The 17,144-nt window shown below is 38.2% G+C and overlaps 1 protein-coding gene across 1 annotated transcript in view; it reads left to right on the top strand.

Annotated features, from left to right (window-relative positions):
• Positions 1–17,144, top strand: part of POU6F2 (POU class 6 homeobox 2) — a 514,892-nt gene that overhangs the window by 487,050 nt on the left and 10,698 nt on the right. Inside the window, exon 7 of the mRNA XM_054564576.1 lies at positions 622–828. Within this exon, the coding sequence (XP_054420551.1) occupies positions 622–828 (207 nt within the window). The remainder of the gene's footprint in view (positions 1–621; positions 829–17,144) is intronic.

A 17,144-nucleotide genomic window follows, 5' to 3' on the forward strand; every position in this document is an offset into this window, starting at 1 on the left:
TTAGGTTCCTTGACTAATGTCACAGAGCTAGTAGGTGGTCCTGCTGGGAATGGAAGCCTGTCTCCCTGACTCCAGAACCTGGGCTCTCAACCATAAGCACCAAGATGGTGAAGCCCCTAATCCTGCTAGGGTGTCAGGGAGCTGACCCCTGACTTTGAGAGAAGCAGGATGTCAGTGAAGGAAAGGAAGGGAGGAGAGAGCAGAGAAGAATTGAGACAAGGCAAGAATGTAAGGGACATCGTGTCTGAGGAGCCACTGGGCAAAGGATGTATCTCTCCAGCTGGATGAGCATTGCAAGTGCCAAGAGAAGTTTGTCCTCCATCTGATCCTGAGATGAAGCAGACATCTGTGCTGGCTGGCAGCAATCACATGTTTCTGCCATCACTGGTGCTTGATTTTATTTTTAAATAAGATGTTTTCCCCTTCAGTCCATATGTGCCTATCTCTCCAGATACTTATCACCTCCCACTTTCTTCTACATCTGAATCTTCAGATCTGTTCATGGATCCTGGATGGCCTCTCAGGGAGCCTCCTACCTAGGCCAGGGAAGAGTGGTCTTCAGGTGCAGATATGGACCCAGAGCAGAACCTGGCATCTCAACTCTGGGCCTGTCTTTTGCAGATAATTGGGACCATTCCTCTGATGCCAAATCCAGGGCCATCGGCTCAGGCAGCAAGCGGCACTCAGGGCCTTCAAGTGCAGTCGATCACCCCCCAGCTCCTGACAAATGCCCAGGGCCAGATCATCGCCACCGTCATCGGGAACCAGATCCTGCCAGTGATCAACACCCAGGGCATCACACTCTCACCGATCAAGCCTGGCCAACAGGTAAGGGCTTCCTGTCCAGGCAGCCAAGGCTACCTGAACACCTCTCCTTATAACACTTTTTCTGTTTTGTCTCAATCAACAGAAGGTAATTTTTAAGCTACAAAAGATTTAATTCCACTAATCTTAAAATACCAATACTCATAAACAAGGAAGCAGCTTTATTTTTTTATTCCTAGTGGTATGGGTGAGAACTAAATAGTTCTGTAATATAAAATATGAAAACATTAAATTATAAACAGAGACAGTAGTCTAAAATAGGGATGTGTTCTTATCTAGCTATGCTATGATGCTTTCAGACAATTTAAATTTTCAGATAATTTAAAAAGGGGTCAGGAAAAAAACAAGACCACTCATGCCTTACCTTTAATGTTTGTTTAAATTATTAAACACCAAGAGATTAAGCACCATCTTGGTGCTGCTGAGACTGCTGCCTACAAATTAGAAAATGCAAAATGGGAAGTTCTACTTGGTTGAATTTCATTAAAACCTTGACAATGCAGTTCATTTTTTTCATTCAAATATCAGAGGAGCACTTCCTAGGTGTTATTCTAGAGGCTGAGTACACAGCACTGAAGAAGAAAGATGCAGTCCTTGACCTCAGGGAGCTTCTGGTGTTATGGTTATGGTTCCTCTAACATTTTTTGAAAACCAACAATATAGCAGGCCCCTAAAGAAATGAAATAGCAGTGCTTCCTGATTAAAGGAGCTCATAGTCTTCCAGAGGACCCAGATACATCGCAGAGCCCCACTATGCACTAAAGCGGAAAATGTCCTGTGACAAGACAAACGTGTACAAAATTTAGTATAATCACAGAGTGCGGAGTAACCAGCTTTCTCTAGAGGGTTTTGTATCCTCGCAGAGAAAATAATTTGCGGTCTGAATCTTAATGGATGAGTAAAACTTAACCATGTTAATAATGAGTTGACAAGCAATACAAACAGCAGACACAAAAGCAGGGCAATATGAAGGAGGGTGGAGTGTTGAGAAACAAGATAAACTTTTATGCAATTGGAAGATAGAGGGAAGCTGAGAACAGTCAATTTATGAGCTCAGGACAGGATCTGAGCGCATATGTTGCAGCTAAAAACAAGACATCCAGAGAAATCATGAGGAGAAAGGGAAGGAAGAAAGACAAAGGAGTCATCCTGGGAAACATCAGCATTTAAGGAAGAAAGAAAAAGGGAGAGAGAAAAAGAATGGTTGGGTAAGTAGGAGGGGAGCCTAGAGCATGGTGATCTAGCACCGAAGTGTTTTAAAGAGCTAGGAAGTAGACAACAGTGTCAAAGCTGCCCAGATGAAATCAGGTAAAGCAATGGAGAGAAATCATTTCCTCTATTTCTTCATTGTAACATCTTAAAGTCTGGATTATCTCTGTTTGAAACATTTGAAACAAGTTACTGGGTGAGTTAAGAACAAAGAGATGGACAAGGCTAAGGCCCAGATTTATAGTTGGAGGATGCACCAAGAAAGGTGGTGGAGAGAAAGATGGAGACTAACAGTGAGTGTTAGTCTGAGGATAGGGCTTTCTGAAGCATTAGGAAACAGCTACATAATGCAAAGAATTTAGCAAGGAAGTAACATACAAAAGAAAGGGGAATAAGAAAGCACTGATACATCACTCATTGACAACAAAGTGAAAGTGTCCTTCCAGAGACCTCTGCCGTCTGGCTTCTGAGTCGGCCATGAACACAACCTGTTCTTGGTGGCACTCTCAGTTGCTATGCTTCAAATATCCATTTGCTTGTTCAATAAATATAAGAAAAAAATATTAATATAAGTATTTATTGACCCCCTGCTATTTGTCAGGCACTGTAGATGGAAGCTAGGCCAGTGGACAAGAAGATACCATGAGCCCTGTCTTCATGAAGTTTTCAGTCTAGTGAGGGAGATGGATATTCATCAAGACTTGCACAAATATGTACCTAAGATCTGCAGTAAGTGCCATGAGGGAGCAGTGCGAGAATCTACGAGAGTCTCCAGCAAGGGGACCTCCTCCAGTGAGGGTGTCAACACCAGGAAAAACCACACCAGTTCTGAATATACTTCCCAGGGATAGAGTCATCTGCCTTACTCCCTCTGATTCTCGCTCTAGATCTAAATCACTACCTGGGGAGCCAAGGTTCCTGGCCATACTCTTCTTCTTCAGCTTTGTCCCAGGCAGTGGGGCAGTCCCTGCCAAATACGTCATTCAGGACTTTCATCCCTTCCCCAGCAACTATCTTTTAACTGGCTTATTTCTTTTGCTATTTACAAGATTCCTTTGCATTCTGACCTTCTAAATAGTTTCCCAAAGAAGGCAAGATTCTCTATCTTATATTGCTTTTATAAGCCTTAATTCTATCTGTTCAAACTTATGTTCAAAATTATCTTGGCGGGGCATGGAAATGAAGACATGACCTCTTTTTATGCAGTCTGCTAAAAACTTTCTGTCAGCAAAGCCAAGCTGTAAATTGCCAGGAAAAAAAAAAAGGGATGAATTAATTAGAAATCATTGACATTTAATACAAAGTTGCTCTCACTTTCGCCTTGAATTTCAAAGGATGGTGTTTGGGTGATAGACTATTGCTGTTACATAAAATTACAGCTTTAGATTTGAAGTAGTACAGTTTTAATTCAGGAGAAGGAGCTAATTAAGAAATGGCAAATAAAAGGCAGGTATGGTGCCACTCCTCAACTCTTGCCCATGGTATACATCATTAATCTATTTCCACAATCTCTATCATCAACAAAAATGCACTTCAGAATTTTTCTCATACCGCACCTGTTGGACCCTGGAACGAAAACTCATTACGCTGCAAGAACATCTGGTCCTCTGCTGGTGTAACCACCACTACCACCCTCTTCACTGTAGATTTCGAGACCTAGCAACTGGGAAGAAACAGACGGATTCTTGGGGGGTGTGCCTTGCAAATCCAGCTGGTGTCGGTTACAACCAGCATCCCATAGAGCAGACTCTCTGCGCGTGTTTGTGCCTGCTGAGAGGACACATACACACAGATGATAATAGTAACATGTGAACCTTCCTGTATCCCCAAGTCACAGAGGTCACTGACAGTCCCACCCCTTTCATTGAGGGCATGTGGCAGCAGTCCATCCTAGTCCCACAAAGAACAAGGGAACCCACGGCGAACATGGTCAGAAATATCAGGGAAATGGTGGAAACAGATGAATTGCTATTTTTTGGCATCAGCTCTGGTTGAAACACCTTAGAACATGTAGTAAGTTGACAAGTTGGATGAAGTTGCAGGAGCTTCACAAATCTGAGCCCCATTTGTTAAAGCTGGGACTCTGAGGAGAGGCAATCATAAAATGCTCACAGTCCAAAAATAAAAAGCTCAGAGCTGGAGATGTAAGGACAGTGTTCTTCATTTTTTTCTTTAAATATTACCCATCATGCAGTAGAGACGTTTCTCCATTTATTTTTTCATGTGATTTATGACAAAAGCTTGCTATCACAAGAGCATAGTTCCAATAATAAAATAAGTCATAAATTACAGAAGTACACAAATCCTTTTTCATTGTATTTTCTCCATTACCATTTATTCCCCTTATACCCTCTTCCACTCCCACTCACCCCCTCCCCTACTCGAATCACCACACTGTTGTCCATGTCTATGAGTCCCTTTTTGTTTTTCCTTTGACCCCTTCACCCCCTAACTCCCACCCCCCGAGATGCCAGCCTGCTCTCTATCTATGAGTCTCTCTTTGTTTTGCTTGTTAGTTCAGTTTGTCCATTAGATTCCACATATAAGTGAAATCATATGGTATTTGTCTTTCTCTGACTAGCTTATTTCACTTAGCATAATATTCACCAAGTCTATCCATGTTGTTGCAAAAGGGTAAAATTTTCTTCTTTTTTATTACAGAGCAATATTCATTGTGGAAATGTACCATAGTTGTCTTATCCACTCATCTACTGATGGACACTTGGGTTACTTCCAAATCTTGGCTATTGTAAATAACGCCATAATGAACATAGAGGTGCTTATGTTCTTCCAAATTAGTGTTTCAGGTTTCTTTGGATAAATACCTGGAAGTGGAATTACTGGGTCATAAGGCAGTTCCATTTTTAATTTTTTGAGGTATCTCCATTCTGCTTTCCACAGTAGCTGCACCAATCTACATTCCCACCAATAATGCAAAAGCGTTCCTCTTTCTCCACATCCTTGCCAGCACCTGTTGTTTGTTGATTTATTGATGATAGCCATTCTGACTGGTATGAGGTAATATGTTGTTGATGTTTTCATTTGCACTTCTCTGATGAACAGTCACATTGAGCATCTTTTCATATGTCTCTTGGCCTTCTCTGTGTTCTCTTTGAGGAGTGTCTATTCAGGTCTTTTGCTCACTTTTTAATTGGATTGTTGTGTTTTTTATTTTTGGGGGGGGGGGGGTATTGAGCTTTATAAGTCCTTTATAAATTTTTGGATATTAACCCCTTACCAGGTATGTCATTGGTAAATATATTCTCCCATTCTGTGGATGGCCTTTTAATTTTGTTGATAGTTTTTTCTTTGCTGTACAAAAACTTTTTAGGTTGATGTAGTTTCATTTGTTTACTTTTTTCTTGTGTTTCCCCTGACTGAGGAGATATATCAAAAAAAAATATTGTTACAAACAATGTCTGAGATATTACTGCCTATGTTTTCTTCTAGGATTTTTATGGTTTCAGGTCTAACATTTAAGTTTTTAATCCATTTCAAATTTATTCTAGTGTGGCATAAAAACATGGTCTAGTTTCATTTTTCTGCAAATATCTGTCCAATTTTCCCAACACCACTCATTGAATAAACTATCTTTAGCCCATTTTATGTGCTCACTTCTTTTGTCAAATATTAATTGACTATAAAGGTGTGAGTTTATTTCTGAGCTCTCCATTCTGTTCCATTGGTGTATGTGTCTGTTTTTATGCCAGTACCATGCTGCTGTGATTACTATGGCCTTACAGTATAATTTGATGTTAGATACTGTGATTCATCCAACCTTGTTCTTCTTTCTCAGGATCGCTGTTGCTATTCAGGACATTTTGTGGTTCCACATAAATTTTTGAAATATTTGTCCTAGTTCTGTGAAATACATCATTGAATCTTGTTAGGAATTGCACTGAATCTATAGATTGCTTTGAGTAGTATTGCCATTTTAATGATGTTAATTCTTCTTAACCATGAACACAGTATGTGCTTCCATTTATTTGCATCTTCTTCAATTTCTTTCTTCACTGTCTTATAATTTTCCATGTACAGGTCTTTTGCATCTTAAGTTAGATTTATTACTAGGTATTTTCTTATTTTTGAAATAATTGTGAATGAGATCATTTTCTTAATTTCCCCTTCTGATAGTTTATTATTGGCATATACAAATGCAGCTGATTTCTGGATATTTATTTTGTATACTGCTACTTTACTGTGAATTCATTTATCAGTTCTGGTAGTTTCTTGGAATCTTTAGGGTTCTCTATGTATGGCATCATGTCATCTGCAAATAATGAAAGTTTCACTTCTTCCTTTCCAGTTTGAGTGCCTTTTATTTCTTCTCCTTGTCTAATTGCTATGGCTAGCACTTCCAGTACTATGTTGAATAAGAGAGGTGAAAGCAGACATCCTTAACTATTCTGATCTGAAGGGAAATGCTTGTAGTTTTTGCCTGCTGAGTATGATGTCAACAGTGGCTTTGTCATATACTGCCTTTATTATATTTAGGTATCTTCCCTCTATTCCCACCTTGCTGAGAGGTGTTTTTTTAAAAATCATAAATGGGTACTGGATTTTATCAAATGCTTTTTTTGCATCTATTGATAAGATCATGTGGTTTTTATCCTTCATTTTTTTCATGGGGTATATCACATTTATTGACTTGTGAATGTTTTACCAATCTTGCATCTAGAATAAATCCCACTTGATCATGGTGTATAATCATTTTGATGTATTGCTGTATTAGTTTGCTAATATTTTGTTTAGGATTTTAGCATCTATATTCATCAGGGATATTGGTCTATAATTTTTTTTTTCTTGTAGAGTCTTTATTTGGTTTTGGTAGTAGGGTAATGTTGGCTTCATAAAATGAGCTTGAGAATCTTCCGTTCTCTTGAATTTTTTGGAATAAGTTGAGAAGGAGAGGTGTTATTTCCTCCTGGAATATTTGGTAAAATTCACCTGTGAAGCCATCCAGTCCAGGGCTTTTGTTTGTTGAAAGTTTTTTGATTATTGCTTCAATTTCACTGGGTGTAATATGTCTATTCAGATTCTCTGATTCTTCCTGATTTAGTTTTGAAAGATTGTATGTTTCTAGGCATTTATCCATTTCATCCAGGTTGTCCAATTTGTTGGCATATAGTTGTTCATAGTATTTTCTTACAGTCCTTTGTATTTCTTTGATGTCAGTTGTTATTTCTCCTTTTTCACTTCGGATTTTATTTATTTGGACCCTATGTCTTTTTTTCTTGATGAGTCTGATTAAAGATTTTTCAATCTTGTTTATCTTTTCAAGGAACCAGCTCTTGGATTCATTGATCATTGGTATTTTTTCACTTTGTTTCATCTATTTCTGCTCTGATCTTTATTATTTCCTTCCTTCTACCCTTTTTGGGCTTTGCCTGTGTTCTTTTTCAAGTTCCTTTAAGTATAAAGTTGGATTGTTTATTTGAGGTGTTTCTTGTTTCTTGAGATAGTCCTGTAATGCTATGAACTTCCCTCTAGGCCTGCTTTCTCTATGTCATGCAGATTTGGATTATTGTGTTCTCATTTTCATTTATTTCATTTGTTTCATTTCATTTAATTTCTTTCTTGATCTCATTGTTGATTCATGTATTGTTTAATAACATGTTATTTAGCTTCCAAGTCTTTGTGTGTTTTTCAGTTTTCTTCTTGTGATTAATTTCTGGTTTCATACCATTATGGTCAGAGAAGATGCTTGATATGGTTTCAGTCTTCTTAAATTTATTGAGACTTGTTCTGTGTCCTAACATGTGGTCTATCCTAGAAAAAATTCCATGGGAGCACAGAGATCTTTACTCTCACTCAGGAGGAAGTCTACTTTCATGGAGTAAAGTAAAGGGCTCTCGGACAACCTGGAGTTTTTTGTAATTTAATAAAAATAATTTTATCTTTAATGTTTATATCTCCCTCATTAAGGGAGCCTGAATAAAATCTGAGTGAAGTGTCTACTACTCCTGATGATGATTTATTCCAATGAAGAAAGTTCAATTACCCGCAAAGTTATAATCCAAAATACAAACACTTTTTAAAATATATATGGTACCAGGATTTGGTAGCCCTAGATATAGCTTCCAATATCACATCAGAGATCCTTGGTGAGCATTACCAAAAAAATGAATCAGAAAATGATTAGAAGAAAGTGGGGGGGGGGAGAATATCTTTCTGCACATGAAAAAAAATTACTTAATATAAAAATATTTGGTGGAGCTCAAAAGTAACCTTTTGTCCCCTCCATGGGATTTTGCAGTAAATAGGGATGGTGGTGAACTCCAATCTCCCAAAGTCAAAGTGCTCCTGACCCCCTGGTTTGCCCTTATTATCCCATAACTGTGAATTACTGATTTCTTCATAAGCATCGCAGACATTATTTTTGTACATACTTATTCTTCCATTGACTAAGTCCCAACAAAAGTTGAAAGGAAATGTGTTATAATTTGTAAAATCAAAGCATTGATATTATTCAAAAATTAAATACCATAGCTAGATACCGGCAGAGTGCAATCCATGAAGGCACTCAATTTTTCTTCAAAGAATAAACTTGTTAATAGGAAGCAAGAGGAAGGTGGTTCGTCTAAGTTAGCTCTCTAAAATGCCACATGATTATTCGCATCCATCCATTTTTTCAGCTAAACACAAAAATGTTCTTATCTATTTTTGAAAATCATCTTCCCTTCTCAGACCTTGCCTGCATCAGTGGTTCCCATTTTTTTTCTTCGAGCCTCCCAGAATGAGACATAAATGAGGCATTTTCACCCACAAGGGATCTAAAATAGCATAAGGATACTCCTAGAAGGATGAAATGTGTATCAGTGACCCCAATAAAAAACAACCCTTGATCTTCCAGCCACACATCTAGGCATCTCACCTCTCTGGCCTCCCCTTCCCACTCCCTGCCAAGCCCAGCCAATACGATACGTGGCCCCTGTGGATGCTGTCCCCCTGGCCCAGAATGCCTTACCCACATTCTCTGTCTGGCAATCTCCTGCCATTGTCCCTTTGTCAAGGATCCCTCCCTCATGAAGCTTCACTGCATTGCTACCTCATCTCTGTTTTTTCCATGCTCCATTCATGTTTATCAGACTGTACTGTCATTAACAGCCTACTCCTGAAAGGCAGGGGCCAGACTGATTCAGACTTGTTCAGGACCCAGCACATGGTGGGTGCTAAGTCAATTGAGTTCAGTTTAATTGTTGCCAAATTGTAGTGTTTCCCCATCCAAGGTACCAGCGCCCCAGAGCCATGCTTCCAGAGAAACCCAGCTCAGTCCCTTCTGTGGCTTTTTAATTCTGTGTCTTCTGTCATTTTCCAGTACATTCTAAGTTAGCACCTTCAGGCAGCTTGGGAAGACCTTCCACACAGCGTTGTCTTCTCTATTTCTCTCTTTTCAAATTATCAAACCCTTCTTGTTGCCACACTCTCCTACCTCATCACCTCAACTACATTTAATTCCTTGTTTCCTGTGCTGTACTAATATTTGACTCCTGTCTTGTCATTGTCCCCACTGAGCCCTGGTTGCCTGTGTCACAACGTTGTCTGAGGACTGCCTTGGCCTTCCCTGCCTCTGTCTGGGCATCTCTCCTGAATCCTGCTCTCATTCTACTCCCTTCACTTCCTCAAGTCCTCACAGCCTGGTAGGAGCCACACTGCTTTCAGCTCTCTTGAGACTGTTAGTGCCTCATCCCTACTTACAGTCCTGCAGGAAATAAGCAGAGCTTTACATTTGAAGCTCTACCTCCTGCTTAGGTTAAAAAGCTGTTTCTAAGTCATGGAAAAGAGCTGGAAGGAAGATCCAATAAGTCTCCTAAACTCTGCCAAAGAGATAACTCCCTCCTTGCTTTTCAAACATTCCACGAAGATAACTAAAATGTCCTCTAGGTCTCATGGTCCAGGTCCTCACGATTTTTCAAGTTAGATTGTCTTGATGTCAAGCCTAAATCTTTCAGCAAATCCTTAGAAGACCTGAACTCTTGTCCTGTCCACAGTAGAATGAACTCCTCAATAACGCTAAGACATTCATTATGTCCTCTTAATTATTGAAGGTTCTTATTAAATCTTGGCTCTGGCTTTTCTTGTCTAGACATAATAAATCCACTTTCTTTACCCCTTTTTTCTTAAGAGAAGCTTCTTCCAAAATTGTTAGAAACACAACTTCTTGAGCCCCATCCCCGACCCACTGCGTCAGACACTCTGGGGGTAGTGCCCAGTGATCTATTTTAACAGCTCCCTCCCCACCAGCTAAATCTGCCAGATGCTAAATCTTGAGAGCTGATTTAACTTCTCTTCCAGCTATTACAAGGTACAGAATACTCAGAAAAACACCAGCCAGTGCAGGAAGAGAGAGGAGTCACAAAGTCCTGCTTGTTCTCAATTCTCCTCAACTTCCCAAGGCAATATTCACTTTCTCCACTGAACCACTTGGAGATTTAGGCTGTGGTTCATTGTGGCTCCCTGACATATTGAGAAAAGGCCAGGCCTCCCTCATTTTGCTTTTGCACATTTGGATCTTTTTCTCCCCAAACGAATTTCTCTATATTTAATCTCATTTGAATTTTACTGTTTATAGGCATTTACTTTTCCAAACTGCCTAGCATGTTCTGAATTTTATTCCATGTTACAAGACACGTGTCATCCCCACTTATTTTTATATCAATTGTGAATTTAATTAGAAGATGCTTTATTTCAGAAACTAAAACATTATTAAGGATATAATTTGTTACACACAGAAGATATATGGGGAGCAGTGGCACAGAAAATCAAGAAAGCATTTAGTGTGCTTGTATTCAAATCTATTTTTGTTGATTATATTAAACACTTTGACAGTGCCAGCCAACACTAACAAATCAATGAAGCCAGCCTGTGAGTGGCAGTAGGTAGCACAGGCACACCTCAGATATATTTCAGGTTCAGTTCCAAACGCCGCAATAAAGCAAGTATCACAATAAAGAGAATTGTAATCTTTTTGCTGGTGGAGAGTCTTGCTTCAATTTTAGAAATGCAGTATCTTTGAAGCACAATAAAGTGAAATGCAATAAAATGAGGTGTGACTGTATAAAGCTTTTCAGACTCTGAATCCTGTTCTTCCCTGTTTCTCATTCATTCTCTGAACTGGATGGATGTTGTTCCATCTTCTCTGATAACGCAGAGCCGCAGGCTAAGATGAACTGCCCCTTCCCTCTTTTTTGTTGACTCTCCGGTCTCTCTGCCTGCGTTATTAGTCAGTTCAGGCTGCCATGACAAAGTACCACAGATCAGGTGGCTTAAGCAACAAAAATGTATCGTCTCACAGTTCTGAAGGCTAGAAATTCGAGATCAATGTATCAGTGGCTTCTGAGGCTTTTGTTTGGTTTGCAGACGGCCACCTTCTCCCTGTGTCCTCACATGACCTTTCCTCTCAACTTGTCTGTGTCCTAATCTCCTTTCTCAAAAAAGCACCAGTCATATTATCTGAGGTTCCACCCTAATGCCTCTTATTAACTTAATTGCCTCTTTGAAGACTCTATCTCCAAATATAGTCACATTCTGAAGTACTGGGGGTTAGGACTTCAACACATAAAAGTTTAGGGTTGGACACAATTCAGCCTATAATACAACCTCTTGTATTTATATCTGACTTACAGCTCAAAAAAAGTCAGGAAAGTAATTATCACAATTAACTGCAGTTAAAATCCAGATTCTTTAGGTAGCCTAGTGAGGCTATAGTAAATAAAATAAGAAATATGATCATAGAGTCAGGATACTGAGAAAAGTGAGTTTGGGGTACAGCAGTAAACAGGATTAATTCTACTGAGCAAAGGACAATCTATAGGCAATTCCATCTGAGATGTGTCCTAGACTCTACCAAAATTGTCATATTTTAGCTAACATTCTAGCCACCCAAAGAGTATCATTTTTCTTTAAAAACTATGAAAATTTACATACTTTGGAACCTTTAGAAAATAATGTTAAACTAGAAAAATAAATTTTCATATTTAAAAAAACAGATGAGATGTATTCAAATTGACAGATCATCATCTGCACAAGTGCTGTCATCTCTAAAATGCAGCTCACCATGCTCAGCTAGAACACATCACATGTGTTCCCACTCCTCCCAACTAAGCTTCCTGCTGTTTCTCTGACTTGTAACCAGGTGGTGGTCAGGAGTTGAGATGCTCCTAGAGGAAGGAGTGCTGGCTCTTGAGTCAAATTTACCTGAATTCAAAGCTCACTTATAGCAGCTGTGTGATCCCATGTAAACCATTTAATCTTTAAACACCTGTTTTCTCTTCTGTAATGATATTCGCCAATGCCTAAAAGAGCTAGTTCCAGATTTAACAACAATGTATGTAAAAATATGTAGAAAGCATCTAATAAATGGTGTCCATAGAATTTGCCTCTCAAGATCAAGGCAGTGTAATGAAACATCTGCCTTTATGGAAGCTTCTAAATTCAGGTTTCTCTCCACCTATTTCTGTTGCCAATAATTATCAATATAATTACATATGATTTTCATAGTTGTCAGTGTCTGAAAAAAATATATAATTAAATCTAATTAAGTAACATTTTCTAATGCTGCTTATTTAAATTATATTAAATATTTATATTGAATCCCAGAGTTGTTTCATAAAGCAGCTTAAATCTTGGCTTTCTCTTCTATCATTAAGCATGAAATTTCTAAAGATCAATGCACTAAAATCATTAAACTAAGAATAGCAAAGATAGGGCTATTTTTTAATTTTACCTGAAAGAATTGTATTTTTAGGGATGAGAGGTAACAGAAATGTTACCTCTAATATCCTCTTTTTTTGAAGGAAGGAGTTATGATATAGAAGTCAATCTCTGGGGTGATTTTTATATGCACAATAAGCTTATCTACATGGGCTCACAAGTGGTTCTGGAATTAACAGATATATGACTACCCTGGCAATTGGAAGAACATATATAGGCTCCATTAGGATGTTATTGCTTATATATCTTGAATCTTGAAAAGTAAGAAACACTTCTACTTCTTTTTGGTCTTTCTGAACTGTCTGGTTGAACTCTAGAGGGTAAGCAAGACCCCAGTGTCCTTTAAAAACATTTATTTCCTTTCAAATAAATATATCTTTCTTAGATTTTTATATATCTTAGATTCATCTTTCTCTTTGACTGTGTAGAATAGAACTAGTTCATTGTCCTCTCAAATTTCTTCTCCTGCATAGCTAAATACATAAGCCCTAGCTTGCTTTTGTGACTCCTAAGTGAGATTGCAGCCTAGTAATTTTTTATTTACTGAGTTATGTCTACAGAAGAAAAATTTAAGTTTATTATTGTCTTATCCAGTTCCTTGATAGTACCTTACCACACCCAGGTCCAAAATATTGATGAAGTGGTAAAACCAAAGACTATCTCATGATTCAGTAACTCAAAACTGTAAAAAGCTTTTGTCTACTAACAATAGTTAGAAGGACAACCCAATAGGTTAGAGGAGGAAGACTAACATGCAAATATCTATCATGTTTTATTTAAAAAATTTAAAATAGATATACTCTTTAGTGTGTGTCCCTACAGAACAAAATTTACTGAATTTAATTGTTGATTATATACTCAGCAGATTGGCTAATTACTCTAGGCAGATGCCTGATACATATTAGTTTGGATTTTATGTTGATTATAAATATCTTTAGTTCACACTCTAACCTCCACTTAGCAAAGTTCAGTAACAGTAAGGAAGTTCACTTGAAATGTAACTGCAGACAATTCTGTAGGTGGACAGGATGGCATTATGGAACCCTGAACTACATGTGGGAATCTGGATCCTAATGGTCAGCAGACCACATGGCCTTGGACCAGTTGTTAACTTCTCATAATCATGCCAGGCACATCTGCTGCATAGGAATATGATGAGAAGCCAGGGAGCAAAAGCATTACCACGGGGGAACAAAAAGGGAATAGCTTCTTAAGCACATTTCCATAGCAGCATCTTACTAACAATTGTTTGAAGGTAAAATGTTAATTGATAGTTAAAAACACTTTAGGGAATTTAAAAACTGTTATTCCCAAGTGTTGGCAACAGTGTGTAGCAACTAGAATTCTCATTTGTTGCTGGTGAGACTATAAATTGCTATAATCACTTTGGATATTGGCTTGGTAGTTTTTAAAAAGTTAAGTATGCATTTATAGAATGATCCAGCAATTTCCACAATTCCACTTCTAGGTATTCACATAAGAGAAGGGAGAACACAAGTACACACAAAGACTCGTAAATAAATGTTTATAACAGCTTTATTCACAAAAGCCTCAAACAGTTCATCAACTAATGAATGGGTAAACAATCTATGGCATAAATTTAGATATAAATATTTATTGTATATACTATTCATCAATAAAAAAGGAATGAGCTACTGATATATGTAACAAAAGGAAAGCATCTCAAAAAGAGTATCTAAGCAAAAGAAGCCAGGTACAAAAAGAGTACATAATGAATGATTCCATTTCCAGAATCATTCCAAACAAGTCCATCTAGGCAGAAAGTGGAGCAGTGGCCAGGAGTTCAGGGAAAACTGATTGCAAACAGGATTAGGGAATTTTGTGGAAAAGTGGGAAGGTCCTATATCTTGATTATGATGGTGATTTCACAGGTGTGACACCTTTGACAAAAATTCATCAAACTATGTGCATGAAATAGATTAGATTGTATTTTATTATGTGTAAATTATATCTCAATAAAGTTTAATGTAAGAAATGAACACACGTGCACATTTAAAAAGCAATGGCAAATGTGAAATTGAAACATCCCAGACCAGCTCTTATATCCTGAGAACATGGTAAAGGATTGGTGTCTGTTTTGTAGTTGGCTCTTACACCAAAGTTCAGGGTCCGACCTGATTCTACTACCAGTCTGACATCCTTAAGCCACTCTATCAAGCCTGAGAGACATAGTACCTCTACCTAATACATAACAATGAACACAGGGAGACCGCCAAAATGAGAAAACAACGAAATATGGCCTAAATTAAAGAACAGAAAAAAAGTCCAAAAAAAGAACTAAACAAAATGGAGAAAAGCAATCTATCAGATTCAGAGTTCAAAACACTGATTATAAGGATACTCAAGGAATTTAGTGAGGACCTCTACGGCATAAAAAAGATCCAGTCAGAGGCAAAGGATACACTAATTGAAATAAAGAACAATTTACAGGGAATCAACAGTAGAGTGGATGAAGCCAAGAATCAAATTAGCAATTTGGAACTTAAGGAAGCAAAAAACAACCGTTCATAACAGCAAGAAGACAAAAAGAATCCCAAAAATGGAGAATAGGGTAAGGAGCCACTGGGACAACTTTAAGCAATCCAATATTGGTATCATACAGGTGCTGGAAGCAGAAGAGAAAGAGCAAGAAATTGGAAACTTATTTGAAAAAATAATGAAAGAAAACTTCCCTAGTCTGGTGAAGGAAATAGACATAAAAGTCCAGGAAGCGCAGAGAATCCCAAACAAGATGGACCCCAAGAGGCCCACTCCAAGACACATCATAATTAAAATGACAAAGGTTAATTACACAGAGTCTAAAAAGCAGCTACAGAAAAGCATTTAGTTACCTACAGGGGAGTTCTCATAGACTGTCAGCTGATTTTTCAAGAGGAACTTTGCAGGCTAGAAGGGATTGGCAAGAAATGGTCAAAGTGATGAGAAGTAAGGACCAACAACCAAGATCACTCTATCTAGCAAAGGTATTATTTAGCATCAAAGGACAGATAAAGAGCTTGCAAAATAAGAAAAAGCTAAAGGAGTGCATCATCACCCAAGCATTATTATATGAAATGCTAAAAGGTCTTCTTTAAGAAGGAGATCAAAAATATGAACAATAAAATGGCAATAAATACATATCTATTAACAATTGAGTCTAAAAAGCAAGATAAACAAACAACCAGAACAGAAACAGAATCATAGATACAGAGAACATTTTGATGGTTGCCAGATGAGAAGAAGGTTGTAGGACAGGGGAAAAAGAGGATGGGATTAAGAAGTACAAATTGGTAATTACAGAATAGTCTTGCGGATGTAAAGTACAGCATAGGGAATAAAGGAGCCAAAGAACATATATGCTGGACCTGTGGACATGGACAGATGCGGGAGCAAGGTGTGGGGAGGCTGGAGGGAAAATTTGAGACAACTGTAACAGCATAAACAATAAAATATAATTTAAAAATAAATAAATAAGTAAATAAATAAACCTTCCTACACCTCTGTGAGTGTGAATATGGCTATGCAAGCACTTCGTAAGCCAAAAAGTACTATGTCCAGTTAAAAAAGGTGGTAGGTGGCCACTGCTAAGGGTCCCAGGCTGCTCTTTGTGTCAACCTTTTAGGAAGGAAAGACACAGATCAAAAGAGATCCTTCCTGGGCCTTTAAGTGGACATGGCACCTGCAATTATTTCCCTTTCCTCTCTCCTTCTTCTCCTCAGCTGAGTTCTTCTCACCTCTCAGAACCACAGTCCTTTGATAACCTGTGAAGGAGTCATGAATAAATGGACACAAAAACAGCCTTCCTTAAGGCACACCAAATTTTTAAAATTAAGTAAATTCTTACTTGTGGCATTGTGACTAAGAGCTTGAGCCCAAGGTTGGACTTCATATGTCCAGAGACCAGCTCCTCCACACCTGCTGAATGAACCTACAAACCATCTCACCTTCCAGTGCCTCAGCTTCTTTGTTTGTAAAAAACAGCAGTCAAAATAATAACCCACTTCTCAGGCTGACATGAGAATTCAACGAGAGAGTGCATGAAAGTCCTGAACTGAGTGCTGGCACAGAGTAGGAAAGTGACAAGTGAGGCCTACAAATGTTAGGAGATATTTTTGTCCTGACTGCCCCAATGTCGCTCTTAATTTTCTGTGGGATATTAGAGGGCCTTTTTCCCAACTCCACCATAATACACCCAGACACTTTAGTTTGTGAGAGCAGTAAGTTCCTATATACACCCAGCCTTACTAAATTGGAATGTTCCTAAAAATACCAATTACCTAAGACAAATGGTTGGACACAGCCACACCTTTATATTGAGTTTTGTATTACAAGTTGATTGTAAGCATTATAGTTTATCTATATGTACTTGAGAACCCTGTCAAATGTGCTGTAATTGT

The sequence above is a fragment of the Pteronotus mesoamericanus genome, unplaced genomic scaffold, assembly GCF_021234165.1.
Source record: "Pteronotus mesoamericanus isolate MK-2021 breed Mesoamerican mustached bat unplaced genomic scaffold, CSHL_Meso_final scaffold_85, whole genome shotgun sequence".
NCBI classification, from domain to species: Eukaryota; Metazoa; Chordata; class Mammalia; order Chiroptera; family Mormoopidae; genus Pteronotus; species Pteronotus mesoamericanus.